At 37.7% G+C, this 25,159-nt stretch overlaps 1 protein-coding gene and 1 pseudogene across 1 annotated transcript in view; one reads left to right on the top strand and one right to left on the bottom strand.

Annotated features, from left to right (window-relative positions):
* Positions 1 to 25,159, bottom strand: part of Tpk1 (thiamin pyrophosphokinase 1) — a 412,808-nt gene that overhangs the window by 113,298 nt on the left and 274,351 nt on the right. The window contains exon 11 of the mRNA XM_087207730.1: positions 12,410 to 12,521. Coding sequence (XP_087063856.1) covers positions 12,410 to 12,521 — 112 coding nt within the window. The remainder of the gene's footprint in view (positions 1 to 12,409; positions 12,522 to 25,159) is intronic.
* Positions 17,345 to 19,665, top strand: LOC106010706 (transcription factor Sp3 pseudogene; annotated as a pseudogene).

A 25,159-nucleotide genomic window follows, 5' to 3' on the forward strand; every position in this document is an offset into this window, starting at 1 on the left:
ATTTTGATTTAATTCACACAGTTAAAGGTGATAGATTAATAACTACCACAAATTGTCATTTTCTAAGAGGTACTAGAAGCTATTGTGTTGCTGATTGTATAACTTGGGCTAAGGTGTTGTGACTGATCTAATCCATTGTTCTTCCTGGTATAATGAAAATGAGATAGCCTCAGAGCCATTAGACTCAAAACCTAAAGACCAGCTATATCTGGAAGACACCTCTGAGAAGCAATTATTCCATAAGGGTTCTAATACATCAACAAAGTTACCTACAATAAGCAAATTCAAAGTATCAACCCAGGAACTAAACCAAGGACAGTACCAAAAATAAAAAAGAGAAGACATTTAAGCAAGGCACAAACTCAGACTTCCACCCCTTAAAGGGAAATTCTGGTGGAAATGAGGTGGAAAAGTCTGATAATCAACCACCTGGACACCCTGAACTGATAGTAACAAACTGATCAGAAGAAGCAAAACAGATGAATGAGGCTTTAGAAAAATTAAAAACAGGAATAATCTCCAAGATAACTATAGAGATGGTGAACAGAGTGAAATACATGATTAGAGGCTCTAGAACAGAAACAGATAAAAAAATAGATGAGCTTAGAAATATGCTGGAAGCCATGAATGCCCAACATAAGAAAGAAATGGAAACCATGATCACCCAACATAAGAAAGAAATGGAATCCATGAAACAGATTCAAACAGATATTCAAGAGATGAAAAACTCCATTGAAAGCATGCAGAGCAGATTAAGGGAATGTGAAGATAGAATATCAGATAAAGAAGACAGGATTGCAGTTAAGGACCATGAAAACAGAGATTTCTTAAAAATAGTAAGGGACCATGAGAAATCAATCCAGCAGCTGCTAGATGATGCAAAGAAGAACAACGTAATACTGATAGGACTCCACAAAAAAATAGGAGAAAGTACAACTGACATAAAAAACTGTTCACAGAAGTAATACTGGAAAACTTCCCGGAGGTAGAGAATTGGACATACAGATAAGTGAGGCATATAGAACTCCAACTGGCATGATCAAAAAAAATCTACACCTAGACATATAATTGTCAAGATCCCAGAAACCCAACAGAAGAACAAAATCCTACAGGCAGTTAGAGAAAAGAAACAAATCACCTACAAAGGAAAGCCCATCAGAATCATGGCAGATGTCTCAACACAAACCCTCAAATCATGGAGAGCCTGGAGTGAAGTATTTCAAGCCCTAAAAGAAAATAAGTTCCAACTTAGACTGTTGTATCCTGCAAAATTATCTTTCAAAATCGATGGGGAAATTAGATACTTCCATGACAAAGAACACCCGAGAAATTTCATGAACACCAAACCAGCACTCCAAAGAATTCTAAAAAATATCCTAGAAGAAGACAATGAAAGTCACAACTCCGTGAGGCTCAACAGAGGGAAGCCACCAGGAAAGGTAACAAACTAAAGGGAAAGGAGGGGAAAAAAAAGAAAGAAAAGAGCCAACAACAGTAAAATATTATGACAAGGATGAGTCAATATCTATCAATTATAAGTATCAATGTTAATGCTCTCAATTCACCAATCAAAAGAAATAGACTGACAAGATGCATTAAGAAGCAAAATCCAGCACTATGCTGTATACAAGAAACACATATAACTCAAAAAGAAATTCATAGACTGAAAGTAAAAGGATGGAAAACAGTTCTCTATGTGACAGGAACCCAGAAAAAAGCAGGGGTAGCAATCTTTTTTGTAGACAAAGTAGATTTCAAACCAAAACTAGTTAATAGAGATAAAGATGGTCACTACATCCTTGTGAAGGGAACAATCCAAGAGGAAGAGCTGACAATCATAAATATATATACATGAAATATGAAAGCCCCCAACTGTACAAAGCAAATATTAATGGACATGTAAAACCAAATAAGCACTAATACAATTGTAGTGGGGGACCTCAATATCCCAGTATCACAAATAGACAGATCATCTAGACAAAATATTAAGAACGAAATTCTAGAACTGAACCAAGCTATTGAACAAATGGACTTAATAGATATTTACAGAGTGTTCCACCCCACAAAATCAGAATGCACATTCTTTTCAGCTGCACACAGGTCATTCTCCAAAACAGACCACATGCTAGCTCACAGGACATGTCTAAGTAAATGTAAAAGAATTGAAGTTACCCCCTGTATATTATCAGACCATAGTGCAATAAAATTGGAGGTTAATAACATAAGAAACCACAAAACTCCCACAAACACATGGAAATTGAATAACACTCTCTTTAACAACCAATGTGTCACAGAGGAAATTAAGGAAGAAATTAGACAGTTTCTACAAGTAAATGATAATGCCAGTACAACACACAGGAATCTATGGGACACAATGAAAGAAGTTCTACGTGGGAAATTCATAGCAGTGAATGTCCATATTAGGAAAACAGAGAGAACTCAGTTAAATAACCTAATGCAGAACCTCAAACTCCTAGAAAAAGAAGAGAATAACCAACCCAAAGCTCGTACAAGAAAGGAAATTATAAAGATCAGAGCAGAAATCAATGCAATGGAGACTAAGAGATCGATACAAAAAATCAGTCCATCAAAGAGTTGGTTTTTTGAAAGAATAAATGAAATCGATAAACCCTTAGCCGACCTTATGAAAAAAAGGAAAGAAAAGGCTCAAATCCATGCAATTAACAATGAGAAAAGTGAAGTCACAACAGACCCACCAGAAATCCAGAGCATCATCTATACCTACTTTGAGAACCTGTACTCTAATAAAATGGAAAAAACAGATGAAATGGACAGATTCCTAGATACATACGAATTGCCAAAGCTAAATGAAGAAGATATAGAAATTCTAAACACCCCAATTACAATGAGTGAAATAAAAAATGTAATAAAAAATTTACCAACAAAGGAAAGCCTAGGTCCTGATGGCTTCACTGCTGAATTCTACAAGACATTTAAAGAAGAACTATTGCCATTACTCTTTAAACTCATCAGGGAAATTGAAAGGGAAGCAAGGCTTCCAAATCCATTCCTGGAAGCAAGTGTTATCTTGCTTCCAAAACCAGGGAAAGACCCAACCCCAAAACAGAACTACAGGCCAATCTTCCTAATGAACATAGATGCAAAACTCCTCAACAAGATACTGGCAAACAGAATATGGAGGGTCATCAAGAAGATCATACACCCTGACCTAGTCGGATTTATCCCAGCGATGCAAGGATGGTTCAACGTTCCTAAATCAAAAAATGTAATATACTATATTAACAGAGTCAAGGACAAAAACCATATCCATATGATCATCTCAATAGATGCAGAAAAAGCATTGGGCAAAATCCAACACCCATTCATGATAAAAACCCTACAGAAAATTGGAATAGGAGGTCTTTATCTCAACCTGATTAAAGCTATCTATGAAAAACCAATAGCCAAGATCATACTAAATGGTCAAAAACTGAAAACTTTCACGCTAAAATCAGGAACAAGAAAAGGATGTCTTCTATCACCACTCCTGTTCAATATTGTTCTGGAAACATTAGCCACAGCAATTAGAAAAGAGAAGCAAATAAAAGGAATAAAGATAGGAAAGGAAGAAGTTAAACTGTCATTATTTGCTGATGATATGATACTTTACATAGAAGATCCCAAAAAACTCAGCCTAAAGACTTCTAGACTTAATTGACAGATTCAGTAGAGTAGCTGGATATAAGGTCAACACTCAAAAAGCAATAGCCTTCTTATACAGAAATCACAGACTCACTGAGAGAGAAATTAGGGAAAGAGTTCCTTTTACAGTACCATCTTAAAAAAGAAATATCTAGCAATCAATCTAACAAAGGAAGCAAAAGACCTCTACACTGCAAACTACAGCACTCTGAAAAAGGAGGTCGAGGAGGATATAACAAAATGCAAAGACATCCCTTGTTCCTGGTTAGGAAGAACTAATACAATGAAAATGACCATACTTCCAAAACTACTATATAGATTTAATGCAATGCTGATTGAAACTCCACCAATTTACTTCACAGAACTAGAGAAAACAATCCTAAAATTTATTCGGAACCAGAAGAGATCTAGAATAGCAAAAGAAATTCTAGGCAACAGAGACATGACTGGGGGTATTACAATCCCCAACTTGAAACTATACTACAAAGCTACTGTGATAAAATCAGCATGGTACTGGCAAAGAAACAGATCCGAGGATCAGTGGAATAGATTAGTAGATGCAGAAACAACTGCAGATATGCTCGGCCACCTCATCTTTGACAAAGGCGCCAAATACCCTCATTGGAAGAAAGATAGCCTATTTAATAAATGGTGTTGGAAAAACTGGATTTTAACCTGCCACAGATTAAAACTAGACCCATAGCTATCACCATGCACTAAACTAAGACTGAAGTGGATTAAAAATGTAAATATTATGACAGAAACACTAAACTTGCTGGAGGATAAGTTTGGTAGAACTCTTAAAGACATTGGCATAGGGAAAGACTTTATGAACAAAACCTCAGTAGCATAGGAACTAGCACAAAGAATCAACAACTGGGATCTCATCTTATTAAAAAGCTTCTGCAGTGTTTGAGAAACCACCAACAGAGCTCACAGACAACTGACAATGTGGTAAAAAATTTTTAGCAGCTGAACCTCGGACAAAGGACTACTATCTAGAATATATAAAGAACTGAAATAAATCAGACACCCCAAAGTCAAAAACTCAATTCAAAAATGGGCATCTGAAATGAACAGACATTTCTCAGACAAAGAAGTAAAAGCAGCAAATAAATATATGAAAAAATGTTCAACATCATTGGTCATTCAAGAGTTGCAGATGAAAACAACACTGAGATTCCATCTCACCCTTTTCTGCTATCAAGAAATCATCCAATAACAAATGCTGTTGGGGGTGTGAGGAGAAAGGAACCCTTCTCCATTGTTGGTGGGAGTGCAGACTGGTGCAATCATTGTTTAAATCAGTATGAATACCTCAAATAACTAAGGCTAGAGGTCCCATTTGACCCAGCTATTCCCCTGCTGGGTATCTTACCAAAAGAATTAAAAGAATCATACCACAGCGATATATGTGCACCCATGTTTATAGCAGCACAGTTTGTAATAGCTGAAGCTTGGAAAGAGTCCAAGTGCCCATCAACTGGAAACTGGATAAAGAAGATGTGGGTTTTTTTTTTTTAATAAAATGAAGTACTACTCAGCCATAAAGAATGAGAAACTAGAGACACTTACAGCTAAATGGATGCATATAGAGGCCATACTCTTAGGTGAAATAAATAGGACACACATATGTAAATAATGAATAGTTTCTCCAATGTCAGAAACTGAAAGTGTAAATAAGGATTAAAATTATTGAAATGAATAATTGATAATTTGAAATAGGAAGAAAAGGTCTGAAGGGGTAGGGGTGGTGGGAGGGGAAGGGGAAAGGAAAGAAGGGAAAGGAAAAATGATGAGAAAAGAAAAAAAATAGAAATGAAGTCTATGCATATAGGGAAGGTTGGAGGGGGTGAAGGGCGCACAGGTAATGGGGAAAAATAAGAACCAAGGTACATCATGTTCAGGTACAAGCACCCAATGATAAATGTAAATGTATTGTATACCTGAAAGAATTTAGGAAAAAAAAAGAAAAACTATAGAAAATTTAAGTGATGTGCCCCAGAGAATTTTATTTCTTCTTAATCACTGTCTTATCATCATCTCCTCTTTCTGGTTGCCTTCTATTTCCTATGAATAATTATTATCTTCTTGTTTTCATCTCCCTTTGTTTCAAATTAACTTTAGCAAAAAATTTTTTTAACATCAACTCATTTTACATGAATATCTTTCATTTACAAACAGGAAGCAAGGATGAACTGTATTGAATACTTAACTTCAAGCTTCTAGTACTTCAATCTCTACTTGTTGAAATTAGGGCAAATTATTAATTTAGATCTATGAACTATTATTTTTTAATCTGAAAAATGCAGAAAACCCAGACTGTCTCACAGACCTACTATAAAATTTAAAGGAATTTACAAAAATAAAATGTTATAGGAACGGTAATATTACAATTGTTCCTTTTTCAAAAGTCAAGAACTTCTGGAAATATCACAGATCTAGAACACTTTGCCACTTATGATGGATTGAGTCTACAAGTCAAAAATATTTGTATTACGTTTTACATGAAAAGAAAACTCAACTGTATAGAAATTACTTGAAGTATCAACCTGTATACCCGTGCTAAATTCATGAAGAAAATCCAACATTAAGTTATTAATACCCATTAACACAAATTCATAAATCAAAAAAGCAGCAGAGAAGAGATTTTAAAGGTAGTTTTAGTACATCTTAAAAGAATCCATGTCTTAGAAATGTGTGTAGCAGAGAACATGGCTGGATAGGGTGGGGTTAAGGAAGTTGCAAGGAGACAGAAGCCCATGTGTTGCTTCTAAAAGAAGCAAGAAAGGCTTCTAGGGCCCATGGTCATGATACGTAGTGTCTTTATTTGAACTTCATAAATAAATCTGAATTTCAGATCTCTCCAAAACTGAAAATATGAATTTAGGGATATTTGCAATAAGATAATTTCTACTTATGTTTCTAGGAGTCCAAGTTTGATTAGAATCAATTTAGAATGTAATTGTAACTTATAAAAAACGTCATCATAGATTTGCTGTTAGCTTTCCCCACTAAGTGGGATCCTATAGCCACACTTGTCTTACTCATTGAACTTAGAAAACCTAAGAAGATGCTGAATATTTATAGACACTATAGATAAAGTATCACAAATATCCTGTAGCTAATATGGTAGACTCACAACAAAATAAATGCTTCAGTGGTCAAAGAGTGAAGAAACATTTGGAAAACAAGACAGCACCATAGAGTATGTTAGCTTCTTTGTTTTCAGATAAAGTAGAAGAAAAATCAAGGCACTGGGCCTCTATAAGGCAAGAGTTCAGACTGAATATTTGCATAAATTCAGTGCTACATCTTAAAAAAAAGGGTAGACCTGTGTGTTAGTCTGGTAAGGATGCAATAATGCAATCCCATATACTAGGAAGCTTATATACAACAGAAACTTATTTCCTAAAGTTCTGGAGATGGGGAAGTCCAAGATCAATTTGCTGGCAGTTTTGGTGTCTGGTGAGGTCCCTTTTTTTTTTGTACCAGGGATTGAACTCAAGACCTTGTGCTTGCAAGGCAGGCACGGTGCCACTGAGCCACATTCCGGGTCCCAACGAGAGATCTGTGTATTTTTTTTGTTTGTTTTTGGCACTGGGGATTGAACTTGAGACCTTGCTCTTGCGAGGTAGGCAGTGGAACCACTGAGCTAAATCCCCCGCCCAAGGTCTCATTTTTTGACTCACAAATGGCATCTCCTCAGTCTCTCTCAGGCCTTATTTATAAGAACACTAATCCCAGTCATGAAGTCTCTGTCCTCAAAATCTAATCGATTCCAAAAGGCACCACCTCTCAATTCTATGAGGTGAGTGGTGATTATGTTTCAGCAGATAAATTTGGAGGACACAAACATTCAGAATACAGCAAATAGGAAATAACTAGTTGGGCAGGAAAGTTTCAGACTAAGAAAATTTACCTGTCTTTGCCTGGGCTTTGGTAGATGCAACAACAAAAGAAGATACTTAAATTCTTTGTGGTTTGAATTTATACTGGAAGTATCTTCAAGGAAACCTTAATACCTACACAGTAAAGTATCCCAGGATTGCTATGTCTCAGAGAATTTAGCAGAAGCCAACTTAAAACTTGATCTACAAGGACATCTTCATCCTAACCTTTTTTTTTTTTTTTCGGTACCAGAGATCAAACTCAGGACCTTGTGCTTGCAAGGCAGGCGAGGAGCCACTGAGCTAAATCCCTGGCCCTTCATCCTAGCCTTCTAAATGTTTTTCCAGATAAAAACCAAAATATCAAAAGACAATCAAATATAAAAAACAAAGGAAAAAAAGTGCTATCATGAGTTAGAAGAAAATCCTAAAAATAGCAGCTCACAAGACACAAAGAAACTAGAATACAGTAGTGAGATAAACACCACATCATCTTCTACTAACCAGAAGATATTATTTATTACAGCATAAGCAAATTCTACAATTTCTAAGAAAGAATCCTACCAATTCAGTTCATGGTTGGCTGACTCCAAGCAGAAATGGCACTGCAGAAGGGTCAGACAGGGGAAAGCTGCTCAACCAATGGAGCCAGGAACCAGAGAGACAGAAAGCAGCTGGGGTAGTTAGTACACTCTTAAGTCACGCCTCCAGGGATCTACCTTTTCCAGCCATGCACCGCTTCCCAACAGCACATGCAAATATGAACCCATGCATGGATTAATCCACTGATGAGAAGAGAGCCCTCATGATTCAATAACTTTCAAAAAGCCCCTTCTTCTGTCCACATGAGACTTACATTTCAGATCTAAAGCATAACATATCTTAACTTCTAATATTTGAAAGATATTCAGGGGATTGCCAGAGATATTGGGAAAGTGATGGCTTATATTCCTGTTCTATGGAGCGCTCTACCTCCAACTTCTTCTCTTCCCTTTTCTGCCTCCAGATGCTCTCTGGGGATACAATGGTAGGATTTGCAACAGGCATTTTTTTTTAAATCATGAAAGTTATTTTCATAACTCAATCAGTTTCAGAATTGGACATAATAGAAAAAGAGAAAGGCGAGGGGCCCCATCTCACAGGGTGATATATACAGTGCTGAATAGTGAAATCTGAATGCATCAGTTAGTCACCCCCTTTTTTTATGAATTAGTAACAAGAGGAAGAACATTCAAAATGTCTTTCAGTATTTACAACACTTACTGATTCTGTGTTTTAAGACTCAATGTATTCACTCTCAGGTTTTGCAATCCTAATTTTTCTTTAAAAGATAATGAACATTACATTTGATGAAGAGAAACAGATATCTTATGAGACAAAGGTGGAGGATATCAGAAACCTTGCCCTGTAACTGCTTGCTTCTGCACTTTCTTACATGTAGAAGCAAATTAGGAATGCTTTGTTAAAGCTACTGTTTCAGTCACTTCGACTTGTTACAGTATGCAGAAGAAAATTTGACATTAACAGAAATATGATTCTGTGTAGAAATCCAAATGAATCTGTAGTAGTATTTTTACAAATACTGAAACTGTTCAGCAGTTTAACAAGTTATATATAACTCCAATAAAAATTTTGATGGAATTGTGTGTGACACTTAAGTTGATGCTAAAATTTATGAAGAATAACAAGAAGCCAGGGATATGGAAAATGTGAAGAACAAAATTGGAGGAGTCATCTTGCTGAATTTCACTATTTATTATAAAGCTATGGTAGTTAAGGTAGGAAGTATGCAAACTCAGGGAACAGAATGGTGGTCTCAGAAAGATACTTGTGTATAAAACCTGTTGGTGAACTGCAAATCACTGGAAAAGGAATGATAAGTGATTCTCAGGAAATTATCAAAAATGAAGAAATGGACATCATAAACAAAATAAGCTTTCTCATGCAGACATAAAAACAAATTTTGGGTGAAAATAAAAGACCTAAAAATGAAACCTGAAGCCGAAGTGAGAAAGAATATCTTTATGACCATGAGGGATAGAAGGATGATTTAAGACATAAAAGTTACAAATTTTAAAAGAACAATACTGACTCATTTGGCTCAGTTTAAAACCCAGTAACCTTTGTTCATATAAAAACATTATAAAGAAATTGAAAGCTATCAACAAAGTATTGCCTGGCAAAACGTAATCAAGGTCTAAAGAATTTCTAAGATTCAGTAGCCCAAGGTAAAGACAGAAGATAGAAAGGAGCAATCCATAGAAGTGGAGCTTGCCATGGACAAGAACTAGAAAATGACAAAGATCACAGAGAAATATCATTTACCCTCAGACCGCACAAATGAATACGTCAAGAATAGATCAGGATATGGAGCAGGGGAACCCTGGTGTCATCATGCCTGAGGGTACCTTGGCATACCTGTGTGCATGTTAATATGACATATTTAGTAAAGATGAAGATGTCGTTATGCATGAGGCAGCAACTAGCTCCCAAGTGTTTTTATCCTAATGAACCGCTTGAATAAGACACAAATCAATGAATGCTCATAGCATATTACTAGGCAATAAAGTACTGAAAATATAAGTGGCTTCAATCATATATGGAATGCTTCACTTCTGAGAGATGAGACATACCAGGTATGTCAAAATATACAATAAACATTTAAGTATTTTTTAAAAAGTATTATCTTAAAAGATATTGCCATTAATTTCCTTCAAAATACCCGCCCCTTGTTCTAAACACACTTATCCCATTGTTTTGTCCATTGAAGAAGCAGTTCTGAAATTCCTCTTTTGTGAGCATCTTTATTAGATGTGATTAGTATGGTGAATGCTGCTGCCAAGTGCCATCCAATGACAAGTCAAGCTTGTAACAACATCAGTGTGTCCTCATCTACCTTATTCACTAGATCTGGCTCCATGAGACTTTTGGGTCTTCCAAAAAGTCAAAATCAGCATGAAAGGCAAACATCCTAAATCAGTTCACAACATCCATGCAGCCACAAAGAAAGAGGACTTCCAGATCTCTTTCAGAAAATATCAAGAACCATGAGATAAATGTGTTCTAAGTGAGAGGAAGTATTTTGAGGGGGATTAATGGCACTGTCTTTTGCTGTAATAAAACAAAAGAAACCATCATATTTTTTGATCACATGAAGTTGCTTTTTACTTGTTTTCATAAAGATATAGAGAAAATTGATTATTTCAAAAGTCAAAGCAATCAGTAATGTACAAGTGGATGATATCATATTCCATTTAGGCTGGATCAAAACATTACTGGGGTAGGAAAGTTAAGAGCCCTGTTCATATCATGCCAAAGCCCTTTTTCAGGGAAACATTCCCTGACCAGAATTAGCATGTGCATATTACTGTGGTAACAGAGGATGCAAGGATGCTGTTCCTCCAGAAGAGCCCAGAGGAATGGTTTCCAGCCTGTCACTGTAAGATGAGATGGTGCAGCAGCCACCCATGCTCCTTGTTCAAGCTCTTGCTGTCCTGGAGCAGCTCTGAATGGGTGGTCACCATCCTATCAAGAGCAAGTCCACCACTGTCTAGACTGGGTCCTTGGAAATAAAGGGGATTCTGAAAGTAAAACCGTTTGGGCTGAAATGTTTTCAGAAAGCTTCTAATGGAAGCTCATGTCAGTTTCAGCCAACAGCTTCAAAGCCTTTCACGTATTTTAGTGCACTGGAGAAAATCTGCTCTCTCTGTCCTTTCAAGTTCTGATGAGCTCTGTAGATGTGCTTCAAAATAGCTGCAGTTTTTCCTAATTGTTTAAGCAGTAGCTCACAGAAATGACTTCAATAATCTTTTTATCTTTAATATATTTATTTTTCTTGTGGAAATTTAAGAGTTTTACATGTGAAAAAAGAATGATATGGTTTCACATTTCATTCATACAACCTTAGAGGTACTGATTAATCAGAGCGCAATCCTTTGGCATTCAATCAGAGCTTCTTGATTAAGCTAGTGTTATTCTTAGAGTAACCTGCAATGCCAGGTGGTTTTCTTTTTCTTTTTTGATGAGTATTTAATTCATAAACAGATCTCTCTCACTTTTTGATCTTTTCTAATCAGATGTTTTTTTGTAAAACTAAAGTCTAATATAATGCGTAATTGTTGGAAAACATTTTAAAATTTAATAAGGTTAGCTTATCTATGATATCTCAAGGGTTTGACTATGAAAATAATACCATCAGTTAGAACTTCTACTTCTAAAATGTAATGCAGGTTTCAGGTATACAAAGTCATGAAAAAGTTAGGCAGAGTTCCTAGATATGATACCAAAAGTGAGCTTCATTAAAATGAACTCATTTAGTTAACTTAATTTCAGAAAATTAAAATTAAATTGAGAACTGAGAAAATTTGCAAGTCATATCTGATAAAGTATATACATCTAGAACATTTGAAGGACTGTTACAACTCAGTGCAAAAAGAGGATAAGCTAATTAGTACATAAACAAAAGACCCAAATAAAAATTTCTTTAACAAAGATACACAAATTTCCACAAGAACATCATTAGTTAAAAGGAGAACACAAATCAAAATCACAGACCACCTTCATACCCACTACGATGGCTACAAGGAAAACAAAACAAAACATTGAAAAGTGCTGGCGAGGTTATAGAGAAACTGTGATATTCATATTACTGGTGGGATTGTAAAATGGTGCAGGCACCATAGAAAATAGTCTGGCAGCTCTTTCCACAGGTGAAACATGTACTACCACATGATCCAGTGACTCCATTTCTACTATAAGCCAAAGAGACATTAAAAAAGAAAAGAAAAGAAAAGAAAAGAAAAAAAGAAAAGAAAAGAAAAGACAAAAAACCTCCCTTCGTGGCAGGGTCTACTCACTGAGGTTCCACTTCAGGCCTGTCGTTGTAACCTGATTGCAAGGCTGTCCAACAGGAACCAGGCCACACCAATTTCCTTCCAATCCAGTGTCTACGTGCAGTTTGTGCTTTCCCTGAAGTGGAGAAGGAATGTCATTAAGAACGGAAAGGATGGTAACGTGCCTGGAACACTTGGTAATGTGTACTGAGTGCTAGCCTAGGGCCTTCATGTAGTGTATCACATTTAATCTTAACAACACATTTATTCAGTATATGATGGATAATCCTATAAGCTTTCATTTGACTTGATCCTCACAATAATGTTTCATGGTAGCTACTGTTCATTATTAATTTTACATATGAGAAAACTGAAGCTTTCAAACATTAACCATGTCCAGGCCTACACAGATAGAGAATAGTCATTCTTATACCTGCCAAATCCACGGCAAAGATGTACCACTATGTGACACAGCAGTCTAGGGTCTTAAATATTTGTCCGAGTGCATGTAAAGCGGTTTCCCAAGTGAAAACTTCCGCTTATCTAAACACTGGGTTTCTAGACTTCAGAGTTCAAAATCAACCCTTCCTCCATAAGGAAGGTTCAGGAAAAATGTACCTTTACCAGGAAATAGTTTTATGTTCCATGAGAAATGGTATGTTTCTTCCATTCTGATCATAAAAACACAAAATTTATTATGTTTTCAATTTTTCAGATTATGGGAATGTTAAAACTTAATGGAATACTCAATCAAGGTGACAATGTTTGCTTTTAAAATAAGATATTTGGATACCCTCTTGTTTCCTCGAAGTAATGAACATCTATCTATTCTTTCCATTATTATTGGAGAATATAGACTTTATAGAAAGATAACTCAAGTTCTATGGGAAAATGCCAAGACATGTATTCATGCAACAATGGAAGAAAGGTGTTTTTCTTAATTCATAGTACCTTATCTATTCAAAATATGATATATAACCAGAATGAAGTAACTAGGTCTCCTCTGGTAGTCACTTTATTGTTTCTATTTTATTTCTGTATTCTGTGTTATAGTTTCCCATGCATGTTTATTTTGCTCTATATAGAGCCTCAGAATAGAAGTGGACTTGCTTTGTCTTTTGTCAAAGAATTGCTTTTATTACTAAGAAAATAATTCTCTGCACTGTGTATCAGTCCTTGAATTTTAACACACATTCAGATTCTTACCAACTATACAATTCATACACAGTCACAGGATATGTTTTCAATTGAACAATTAATCAGAAGGTCATGTACTCAATTAAAAGGGTCTAAATACAAATCAATACCAGGGGATTTTTAAAGAAAATATAAAATACATTTAGAACTTGGTGGCCATCTTTGGGATAGAAGCCAGGAAACAGGTACAGATCCGTGAAGCAGTGGACTAGATGCACACAGAGAAATCTGGTGGATTAAAAGCATGAAGGACTGTAAGAGGGACAATATATATAAGCAGCTGTGGAATGAGATGTGAAACAGCCCTTCTTTTCACCCAACCATGATTTGCTCATTCATGGAGCTTCATGCTAGTGTCAGAGACACAACTATACTCATAAAACTGATCTGTGCATGGAAGGCAAAGACAAGTTGAAAGACTACACCAGAGACCTCATCACAGCTGGAAACTGGGGCAGGGGGTGAGCAAGGTGCTCCCTGAAGAGCAAAGATTGTGCTGGGAATGGGAGGATGAACAAACTTCAACTCTGAGAAGAAACGAGGAAGGAGGGGTCTGCAGGCCAAGGGAGCCTATGCCTCAGTCCATCAGTGAGATGCTAGGTGGTATCAGATATCCATTTATGGGCAAAGTAGATAGGGATCTATGTGTGGAATAAAGAGCATTTTTATGGCAGTGAAACTGTTCCTTGTGGCACTGAAATGATGAATATCTGACACGATGCATTTGTCAAAACCCACTGAATGCACAACACTGACAGTGAACCCTAATGTCAGTATAAAAATTAGTTAATAATAATGTATCAATATTAGTTCATCATCTGTAACAAATGAACCATATCAAGGCAAGCTAATGGGACAAACTGTAAGGAGGGGGTAGGTGTAGGAACTGTCTAATATGCTCAATTTTCCATAATCCCCAAACTGCTCTAAAGAAAGTCTATTAATTTGAAATGTGTCTCAGAGCGATTGTTCATTTTCTGATGCGTCTGTGGGGCTGCCCGCAGTGAGCTAGTGGGTTTGAAGCCTGCACTAGGCGAATGGTGCCACGCCAGGAGAACGTGGAGCTGCTTCTCAGAAACCATTACACCTATTCTGTCATTGCCTCTGAAAAGTTTTTATTTTAAAGCATGAGCTGCCTTTATTACTTTCTATAAAGCTTTCCCCTAAACCGATTTAGATGGAATAGCCTGCCGCAGAAACTTGAGTTTTGTGTCTCCTTACTATTCTCCACCATAGAAATAATGATCTCTACAGATAGAAATACTACATATAATACAAATGACCAAAGATAGGACACTTCAAATAATTCTGAAATTCTGGAAGCCTCCTAGGTAATTAAAGAAGTTGAGGAAGAGGAGTTGCAGAAATTGATTTTTCTTACAGTTAATTTCGATTTCATCAGCAAAGCAATAACCACTGGGGATGACTGGCTATGAAGGGGCTCCTGGACCAGTTTCCTGTTGGAATGCTGTATGCCTAGAGCCCCCATCAGAAAATACCAGATTATCGGAAGGGCTTCCTCCCATTAACCTGTAACTTCCTGAGCACTAGCTGGCCAAAAGCACAGGGCAAAAGGGAGTCACGGCTTGGCATATTTGGTGTTCCTGCTAACTGTAGTAAAGAATGATGAGGAAAAAGAGAAATTATTTTTCAACTGGTGGATATTAACTCTCCGAGAGATTTTTCAACTTATATAATGCAAAGGAAATAGCACATATATGTGTAAACTTTTATTATCCCAGGGAGAGGAAAGGCTGTTACAAAATCACTGATTTAAAAGGCATAGTAGTTAGCTTTCTTATCTAGCCTCACTATGTATTCATTGCCTTCCTCATTATTTTAAGAATCAACAGACTTTAAAATTTTCAATCTGGGAATAAATTGGTTTGTGAGCTTCAGAAGTCACAGATAGGTCTTAGCTTACAATCAATTAACATTTCTTCTCTTGTTTGGCAAAGGTGTTTTGCCATATGCGAATGGCCTTTGTGTTTATAAATATGCAGATTTAGCTTCTATTGTTAAAAAGGGTAGCATTATGTTTTCCTCTTGTATCTTCAAGTCTCTATGACATCTTTAAAAAATGAACTGTGCGGAGGAAGTTTTGTTCATTCCCTAGATTTCTCAATTTATAATATATCCTAGTCTATATGTGGTTTGACACAGGCAGGCATACAGCCTGACATTAAAAAACTTCCCTAAGGATTTATGCCATTACTGAAGACTAGAGGCACATGAACTAATCATTTACTTCCATATCCTCTCATGAATCATTGCCCACCTTCCTGCTTTGTCCTCTGGAGCTAAGGTAATTCTTTGAAGTCAAAGGCAGCTCTATACAGTAGGAGGAACAAAAATCAGTCACATACAGTTGCTTCTCTGGCTGTGGTTATTTGATCATATCTAATAACCTTAATAAAGTATGGGCTTATAATTTAGTAAAAGGTAATAAAAATGTTGTATCACACATATACTGGATACTGTGCTTAAGGTCATGATAATCACAGCATCACGGATTACTTTCCCTACACTATAATTCCCAACTAGAACAAAATTAATATAAACAGATACCTATGAAAGTATAAGAATTCACTGTCGCTTTAATTTGTGTTATTCCTTTTCTTTACAAAGACAATGACATGACTGAAAGATTAAAGCATATCCTATATTTTGCCTTTGAAAATTTCCAAACATATAGGCATTTTATTTCATTTGATTAACATCTCTGTATCCTTCAGTGAAATAATGATGCTAACATTTGTGCTGAGATATCTTAGTGTGGATCTCACAAAGTATACAGGAAATTAATAAAGTCATTCATGATGCAGTGAACACAGGAAAAGCATGAGGGCACTTTCTGCTTATGTGAAAGATTCAAGGAACAGGTGCTAATGATAGTTTAAAAAGTAGACCACCATGCGACACATTGCTATTCATGTTTAACTTACTCCATGGCCAGTGACATCATAGTTAGAACCAGTAAAAATGGAGCATAGCTGCAGACTGATAAACACAAGGCTAACCTCCGGTAGCTTGTCTTTTGTTAATTTCTTTGGGTATTTAAAAATTCATCAACAAATACTACAAGACATTAAATAGCCTGTAAGAAGAAAAGCGAAGAAGTAGACAGAAAGACCTAACAGGAGACATTTACCGGGAGAAGAGACTACTTCTCACACACACACTTGTGCTGGGATATTTTCATAACTGTGATTGTTCACATGACAGAAAGTAGTCACAAGAGAAATTGTCTGCCCAGCAAACCTGTAGTTGTAAAACCTCAAAGCTACAGATTTGTATATTTTGATTCCCTTCCATACATATAGAATTCAAATTGAAGTATGGAAAGTTTATTTGTGATAGCTTGTACTGAGTCAGAGATATCTATATTACACAGATATCTAATGTACTGTAATACATGTAATGACTCAATGCTATATAAAACATTACATGAGTATGTAGTGTATTGCGATATATTTAAAAGATGTACTGAATCCATTTTATATATATGTTACATATATATGTTTGTATATACATATATAAATATACATATATATATGTAGCTTTTAGAGTTTCAGATCACATTAGATCATTTGTCAAAGTGCTTTCCACAGAATACTACACAAAAGGTCCAGTAAGATTAGAAAAATTGTTTCTGGGATTATGCTCTTGACAATAGGAACAACGCACACCAGCATGTTCCCTGTTCTAGGTAGCCTAGCAGCAAGAAATAAGGCCCCTCCCTCTGCCCACCTGCCGGCCTCCCCACCCCCGCGCTGTGCCCGCAGCTCCCGAAAAGCCCGTGAAGCAGGAGGAAATGGCTGCCTTGGACACGGACAGCGGCGGCGGCCACGGGGAGTATCTGCAGCAGCAGCAGCAGCCGCACGGAAACGGCGCGGAGGCCCAGGACACAGCCCAGCCGTCACCGCTCCCTCTGCTGGCCGCTACCTGCAGCAAGATAGGGCCGCCAGCGCCGGGCGAGGACGACAAGGAGGCGGCCGCCGCCACAGGGGCCCCCGCCGGCGCTGCCACCGCCGGAGTGACAGGTGATTTGGCTTCTGCAAAGTTAGGAGGTTTTGCCAGCCACACCTACAACTATAAAAGACGAAGCTGGTAATCTAGTACAGATTCCAAGTGCTGCTACTTCGAGTGGGCAGTAAATCCTTCCCCTTCAGAATTTGCAGAATCAACAAATATTTTCAGTTGCTCCAGGATCAGATTCATCAAATGGTACAGTGTCCAATATTCAATATCAAGTAATACCACAAATTCAGTCAACAGATGATCAGCACGTTCAGATTGGTTTTACAGGCTCTTCAGATAATGGGGGTTTAAATCAAGAAAGCAGTCAAATTCAGATTATTCCTGGCTCTAATCAAACTTTACTTGCCTCTGGAACACCTCCTGCTAATAGCCAGAATCTCATGCCACAGACTGGTCAAGTTCAGGTTCAGGGAGTTGCAATTGGTGGTTCATCTTTTCCTGGCCAAACCCAGGTAGTTGCTAATGTGCCTCTTGGTCTGCCAGGAAATATTATCTTTGTACCAATCAATAGTGTCGATCTAGATTCTTTGGGACTTTCGGGCAGTTCTCAGACAACGACTGCAGGCATTAATGTGGATGGACATTTGATAAACACAGGACAAGCTATGGATAGTTCAGACAATCCCGAAAGGACTGGTGAGCGGGTTTCTCCTGATATTAATGAAACTAATACTGACACAGATTGATTTGTGCCAACATCCTTGTCATCACAGTTGCCTGTTACAATAGGTAGTACAGGTGTACTCCAACAAAAGACAAATAGCTTGACTACTTCTAGTGGGCAAGTTCATTCTTCAGATCTTCAGGGAAATTATATCCAGTCGCTTGTTTCTGAAGAGACACAGGCTCAGAATATTCAGGTTTCTACAGCACAGCCTGTTGTACACCATCTACAGCTTCAAGAATCTCAGCAGCCAACTAGTCAAGCCCAAATTGTGCAAGGTATTACACCACAGACAATCCATGGTGTGCAAGCTAGTGGTCAAAATATATCACAACAGGCTTTGCAAAATCTTCAGTTGCAGCTGAATCCTGGAACCTTTTTAATTCAGGCACAGACAGTGACCCCTTCTGGACAGATAACTAAGCAAACGTTTCAAGTACAAGGGGTTCAGAACTTGCAGAATTTGCAAATACAGAACACTGCTGCCCAACAAATAACTTTGAGGCCTGTTCAGACACTCACGCTTGGTCAAGTTGCAGCAGGTGGAACCTTGACTTCCAACTCCAGTTAGTCTAAGCACTGGTCAGTTGCCAAATCTACAGACAGTTACTGTAAACTCTGTAGATTCTGCTGGTATACAGCTACATCCAGGAGAGAATACTGACAGTCCTGCAGATATTCGGATCAAGGAAGAAGAACCTGATCCTGAAGAGTGGCAGCTCAGTGGTGATTCTACATTGAATACCAATGACCTAACACACTTAAGTGTACAGATGGTAGATGAAGAAGGGGACCAACAACATCAAGAAGGAAAAAGACTTCAGAGGGTAGCTTGCACCTGTCCCAATTGTAAAGAAGGTGGTGGGAGAGGTACCAATCTTGGGAAAAAGAAACAACACATTTGTCATATACCAGGATGTAGTAAAGTCTATGGGAAGACCTCACATCTGACAGCACATCTGCATTGGCATTCTGGAGAACGCCCTTTTATTGGGAACTGGATGTTTTGTGGTAAAAGATTTACTAGAAGCGATGACTTACAGAGGCACAGAAGAACACATACAGGTGAGAAGAAATTTGTCCAGAATGTTCAAAACGCTTTATGAGAAGTGACCATCTTGCCAAACATATTAAAACACATCAAAATAAAAAAGTTATTCACTCTAGCAGTGCAGTGATAACATCCGTGGAAGCTGGGTGAGATGATACTTTGATTATTGCGGGAGGAACAACACTTATCCTTGCAAATATTCAACAAGGTTCTGTTTCAGGGATAGAAACTGTTAATACTTCCACCACCAGCAATCAAGATATCCTTACCAACACTGAAATACCTTTATAGCTTGTCACAGTTTCTGGAAATGAGAAGATGGAGTAAATATTACACAAATACTAATTCATTGTGGTTATTTTTATAAAGTAGTGAGAATATTGTTCCTAAAAGAATCATACCACAGCCCTCCCTTCAACCCCTCCAGTCCTCCCTATTTACAAAGATTTTGTTCCTATTTTTCCATTTTCTCATATTAATCCCATTCCCATCTATCCTTTCCCCTAGCCTTCCCACTTCCTTCCCCTTTGCCCCTTTTCTTCCTATTTCACATTACCTGTTATACATTTTAGTCCTTATTTACACTTTCAGTTTCTCACACCAGAGAAACTATTCAGTGTTTATACATGTGTGTCCTATTTATTTTACTTAAGAGTATCACCTCAATATGCAGCCACTTAGCTATAAATGTCTCTAATTTCTCATTTTTTATAGTTGAGTAGTACTCCATTTAAAAAAAAAACCACATTTTCTTTCTCCAGTCTCCAGTTGATGGGCATTTGGGCTGTTTCCAAGTTTTAGCTATTACCAACTGCACTGCTATGAACCTGGGTGCACATATATCACTGTGGTATGATTCTTTTAATTCTTTGGGGAAGATCCCCAGCAGTGGAATAGCGGGGTCAAATGGGACTTCCAGTCCTAGTTCTTTGAGGTATCTCCATACTGATTTCCACAGTGCTTGCACCAGTTTACGCTCCCACCAGCAGTGGAGCAGGGTTCCTCTTTCCCCACAGCCCCACCAGCATTTGTTATTGGTTGATTTCATGATAGCAGCCATTCTTTCTGGAGTGAAGTGGAATCTCAGCTTTGTTTTCATTTGCATCTCTCAAATGACCAGCGATGTTGAACATTTTTTCATGTATTTGCTATTTCTACTTCTTTGTCTGAGAAATGTCTGTTCATTTCAGAGGCCCATTTTTGGATTGGGTCTTTAAATTGGGGAGGTCTGATCTTTTTAAGTTCTTTAGAGATTCGAGATAGTAGACCTTTGTCTGAGGAAGAGCAAGTGAAGATTTTTTTCCCACATTGTGGGTTGTCTCTTCACACTGCTGGGGGTTTCTCTTGCTGTGGAGAAGCCTTTTAATAAGAAGAGATCCCACTTGTTGATTGTTTGTGCTAGTTCACGGGCAACTGAGGTTTTGTTCATAAAATCTTTTCCTACACCAATGTCTTGCAAGAGTTTTACCTAACCTCTGTTCCAACTGGTTCAGAGTTTCTATTTTAATATTTAGATCTTTCATCCATTTTGATTTTAGTTTAGTGCATGGTGAGAGATACAGGTCTAGTTTTAATCTTTGGCAAGGTGAAGCCCGATTTTTCCAGTACCATTTATTAAAGAGGCTATCTTTCCTCCAGTGAGGGTGTTTGGCTCCTTTATCGAAGATGAGATGGCTCAGTGTGTCTGGCATTGTTTCTGCATCTTCTAATCTGTTCCACTGGTCCTCAGATCTTTTTCTTTGCCAGTACCACGCTGTTTTTATCACAGTAGCTTTGTAGTAGAGTTGCAGGTTGGGGATTGTGATACCCCCTGCCATGTCTCTGTTACCTAGAATTGCTTTTGCTATTCTGGGTCTCTTCTTGTTCCAAATGAATTTGTGGATTGTTTTCTCAAGGTCCTTGAAGTATGCTGCTGGGATCTCAATTGGAATTGCATTAAATCTATATAGCAGTTTTGGAAGTATGGCCATTTTCACTATATTAATCCTTCCTACCCAGGAGCAGGGGATGTCTGTCCATTTTCTGATATCATCTTCAATCTCTGTTTTCAGAGTGCTATAGTTTTCAGAGAAGAGCTCTTTGATTTCTTTCATTAGGTTTATTCCTAAGTATTTCAATTTTTTCGATGCTATTGTGAAAGGAATTATTTGCCCTATTTCTCTCTCAGTGAGTCTGTCATTCATGTAGAGGAAAGCTATTGATTTTTGTGTGTTGACCTTGTAACTAGCTACTTTACTGAATTTGTTTATTAAGTCTAGAAGACTTTTGGTGGAGTTCTTGGGGTCTTCTACATACAGTATTATGTCATCTGCAAAAAATGACAATTTGACTTCTTCATTTCCTATCTTTATTACTTTTATTTCTTTCTCTTGTCTAATTGCCATGGCTAATGTTTCCAGAAGTATATTGAACAAGAGTGGTGATAGTGGACATCCTTGTCTTGTTCCTGATTTTAGTGTGAAGGATTTCAGTTTTTGACCATTTAATATGATATTGGCTGTTGCTTTTTCATAGATGGCTTTTATCAGTTTGAAGTAGAGACCATCTATTCCAATTTTTTGTAGGGTTTTTATCATAAATGCATGTTGGATTTTGTCAAATGCTTTTTCTGTATCTATGGAGATAATCATACATTTTTTGTCCTTGGCTCTATTGATATAGTGTATTACATCTATTGATTTGCATATATTGAACCATCCCTGCATCCCTGGGATGAATCCCACTTGATCAGGATGTATGATCTTCTTGATGATCTTCTGCATTCTATTTGCCAGTATCCTATTAAGGATTTTTGCATCTATGTTCATTAGTGAGATTGGCCTATAGTTCTCCTTTTCCGTTGGGTTTTTCTTTGCTTTGGGGATCAAGGTGATGCTTGCTTCCAGGAATGAATTTGGGAGTAATTGCTTCCCTTTCAATTTCATTGAAGAGTTTCAACAGTAGTGGCAGCAGTTCCTTTCTAAATGTCTTGTAGAATTCAGCAGTGAAGCCATCAGGGCCCAGGCTTTTCTTAGTTGATAAGTTTTTAATTACATTTTCAATTTCATTGGTTGATATTGGGTTGTTCAGAATTTTTAGGTCTTCTTTGTTCAACTTTGCTAATTCATATGTATCTAGGAATCTGTCCATTTCTTCTGTGTTGTCCATCTTATTCGCGTACAGGTTCTGGAAGTAGGTATTGATGATCATCTGGATTTCTCCTGGGTCTGTTGTAATTTCACCCTTTTCATTCCTAATTGCATGGATTTGGGCCTTTTCTTTCCTTTTTCTGACAAGGTTGGCTAAGGGTTTGTCAATTTTGTTGATTCTTTCAAAGAACCAACTCTTGGCTTCATTGATTTTTTGTATCATTCTCTTAGTCTCCATTGCATTGATTTCTCCTCTGATCTTTATAATTTCCTCCCCTGTATGAGCTCTGGGGTTGTCCTGCTCTCCTTTTTCTAGAAGCTTGAGGTTCAATATCAGGTTGTTTAATTGGGCTCATTCTGTTTTCCTAATATGCATATTCACTGCTATGAATTTCCCTGGTAAGACTTTCATTGTGTCCCATAGATTCTGATATGTTGTATTGTCATTGTTATTTAATTGAAGGAACTGTCTGATTTCTTTAATTTCCTCTGTGACCCATTGGTTATTCAGAAGTGTGTTGTTCAATTTCCACGTGTTTATGAAATTTTTTGAGTTTCTTTTGCTATGGATCTCCAATTTCATCACACTATGGCCTGATAATATACAAGGGATAACTTCAATTCCTTTGCACTTACTTAAACATGTTCTATGTGTGAGTATGTGGTCTATTTTGGAGAATGACCCATGTGCAGCTGAGAAGAATGTGTATTCTGATTTTGTGGGGTGGAAGACTCTGTAAACATCTGTTAAGTTCATTCGTTCACAAGTTCGATTGAGTTCTAGTATTTCATTGCTTATTTTTAGTCTAGTTGATATATCTATTTGTGACAGTGGGGTGTTGAGGTCCCAACTCCAATTGTATTAGTGCATATATGACTTTTCATGTCTGTTAGTATTTGTTTTATATAGTTGGGTGCACTAGTGTTTGGTGCATAGATATTTATGATTGTCATCTCTTCCTCTTGGATTCTTCCCTTTACAAGGATGTAGTGTCCTTCTTTGTCTCTCTTAATCAGTAGTGGTTTGAAATCTACTTGATCTGCAAAGAGGATAGCTACTCCTGCTTTTTTTCGGGTTCCTGTCACATGCAGTATTGTTTTCCGCCTTTTAACTTTCAGTCTATGAGTTTCCTTTTGAATTAAGTGTGTTTCTTGCATGCAGCATATTGTTGGGTTTTGCTTCTTGACCCATTCTGCCAGTCTATTTCTTTTGATTGGTGAATTGAGACCATTAGTGTTGATGGTTATAACTGAAATGTATTGACTTGTCATTGCCATGACTTTTTCTTTTTGTTGGGTTCTTCCCTTTTACATTTAATTTCTTGTCATGCCAGATGGGTTCATTCTGCTTTGCTTCCTGGGGTTGTGATCCTCAATGTCTGTTCCTAGGATATTGTGTAAAACCCTTTGGAGTGCTGGTTTGGTATTCACGAAGTTCCTAAGGTGCTCTTTGTCATGAAAGTATCTTATTTCTCCATCCATTTTGAAAGATAGTTTTGCAGGGTACATCAATCTGGGTTGGAGGCTGTTTTCTTTTAGGTCTTGGAATATGTCACTCCAAGCTCTTCTTGCCTTGATGGTTTGTGTTGAGAAGTCTGCTGTGATTCTGATGGGCTTTCCTTTGTATGTGTTTTCTTTCTTTTCTCTGACTGTAGAACTTTGTTCTTCTGTTGAGTTTCTGGAATCTTAATAATTATATGCCTATGTGTAGATTTTTTTTGATCAAGGCTATTTGGAGTCCTATATGCCTCACTTATCTGTATGTCAAGCTCTTTTCCCCTGCTTGGGAAGTTTTCTGCCATTATTTCTGTGAAGAGATTTTTTTTATGTCATCTGCACTGTCTTCTGATTCTTCATTACCTCCAATTAGTCTTATGTTAGTCTTCTTTGCATCATCTAGCAGCTGCTGGATTGATTTCTCATGTTCCCTTATAATTTTGAAGCAGTTTTTCTTTTCCTGGTCACTAACTGCAATCTTATCTTCTATATCTGAAATTCTGTCCTCACATTGGCTCATTCTGCTGTGTAGACTTTCAACAATGGAGTTTTTCATCTCGTGGAAATCTATTTTCATCTGTTTTATGGGTTCCATTTGTTTCCTATGTTGGGATTCCATCACGTTCCTGAGCTCCTCTCTAGATTTATTAATCATGTCTTGCACTAGGAGCACAATTTCTCCTTTTATCTGAGAAATTATTTGAGTTCATTTTTTCCAGATCCCCTTTTGTTGCCAGTTCAGTGGGTCCAGGTGGTTGAGTATCAGAGTGTTCCATCTCATTTCTCTTTGGGGTTGCTGTAGGTGATCTGGAAGTCTGGTTTTGATACTCATTTATGTGTTTTCTCATTTTTACTGGGGGGGGGCGGTGGTGGATGTTGGCGCCTGCACGGATTACCTCCTCTGAGCTGGGAGAGGTGAGACAGGGGCCAGCAGCAGCAGTAGGGATGGTTGCCCAAAAGCTCTTTCCTGTGGGCTGGGAGCAGCGGGAGGGATGGTGGCCTGGAAGCCCCTTTCTCTGGACCAGGAGCAGTGGGATGGTGGCTCAGAAGCCCCTCCCTCTGGGCTGGGAGTGGTGGGAGGGATGGTGGCCTGGAAGCCCCTTCCTCTGGACCAGGAGCAGTGGGACAGCGGCTCAGAAGCTCCTACCTCTGGGCCGGGAGTGGCGGGACTCAGTACCATGGTCTGGTGTTCTCCG

Source organism: Heterocephalus glaber, unplaced genomic scaffold, assembly GCF_053883595.1.
Source record: "Heterocephalus glaber isolate CG9 unplaced genomic scaffold, H.glaber_assembly_v1.0 deba00000818, whole genome shotgun sequence".
Classification (NCBI taxonomy): Eukaryota; Metazoa; Chordata; class Mammalia; order Rodentia; family Bathyergidae; genus Heterocephalus; species Heterocephalus glaber.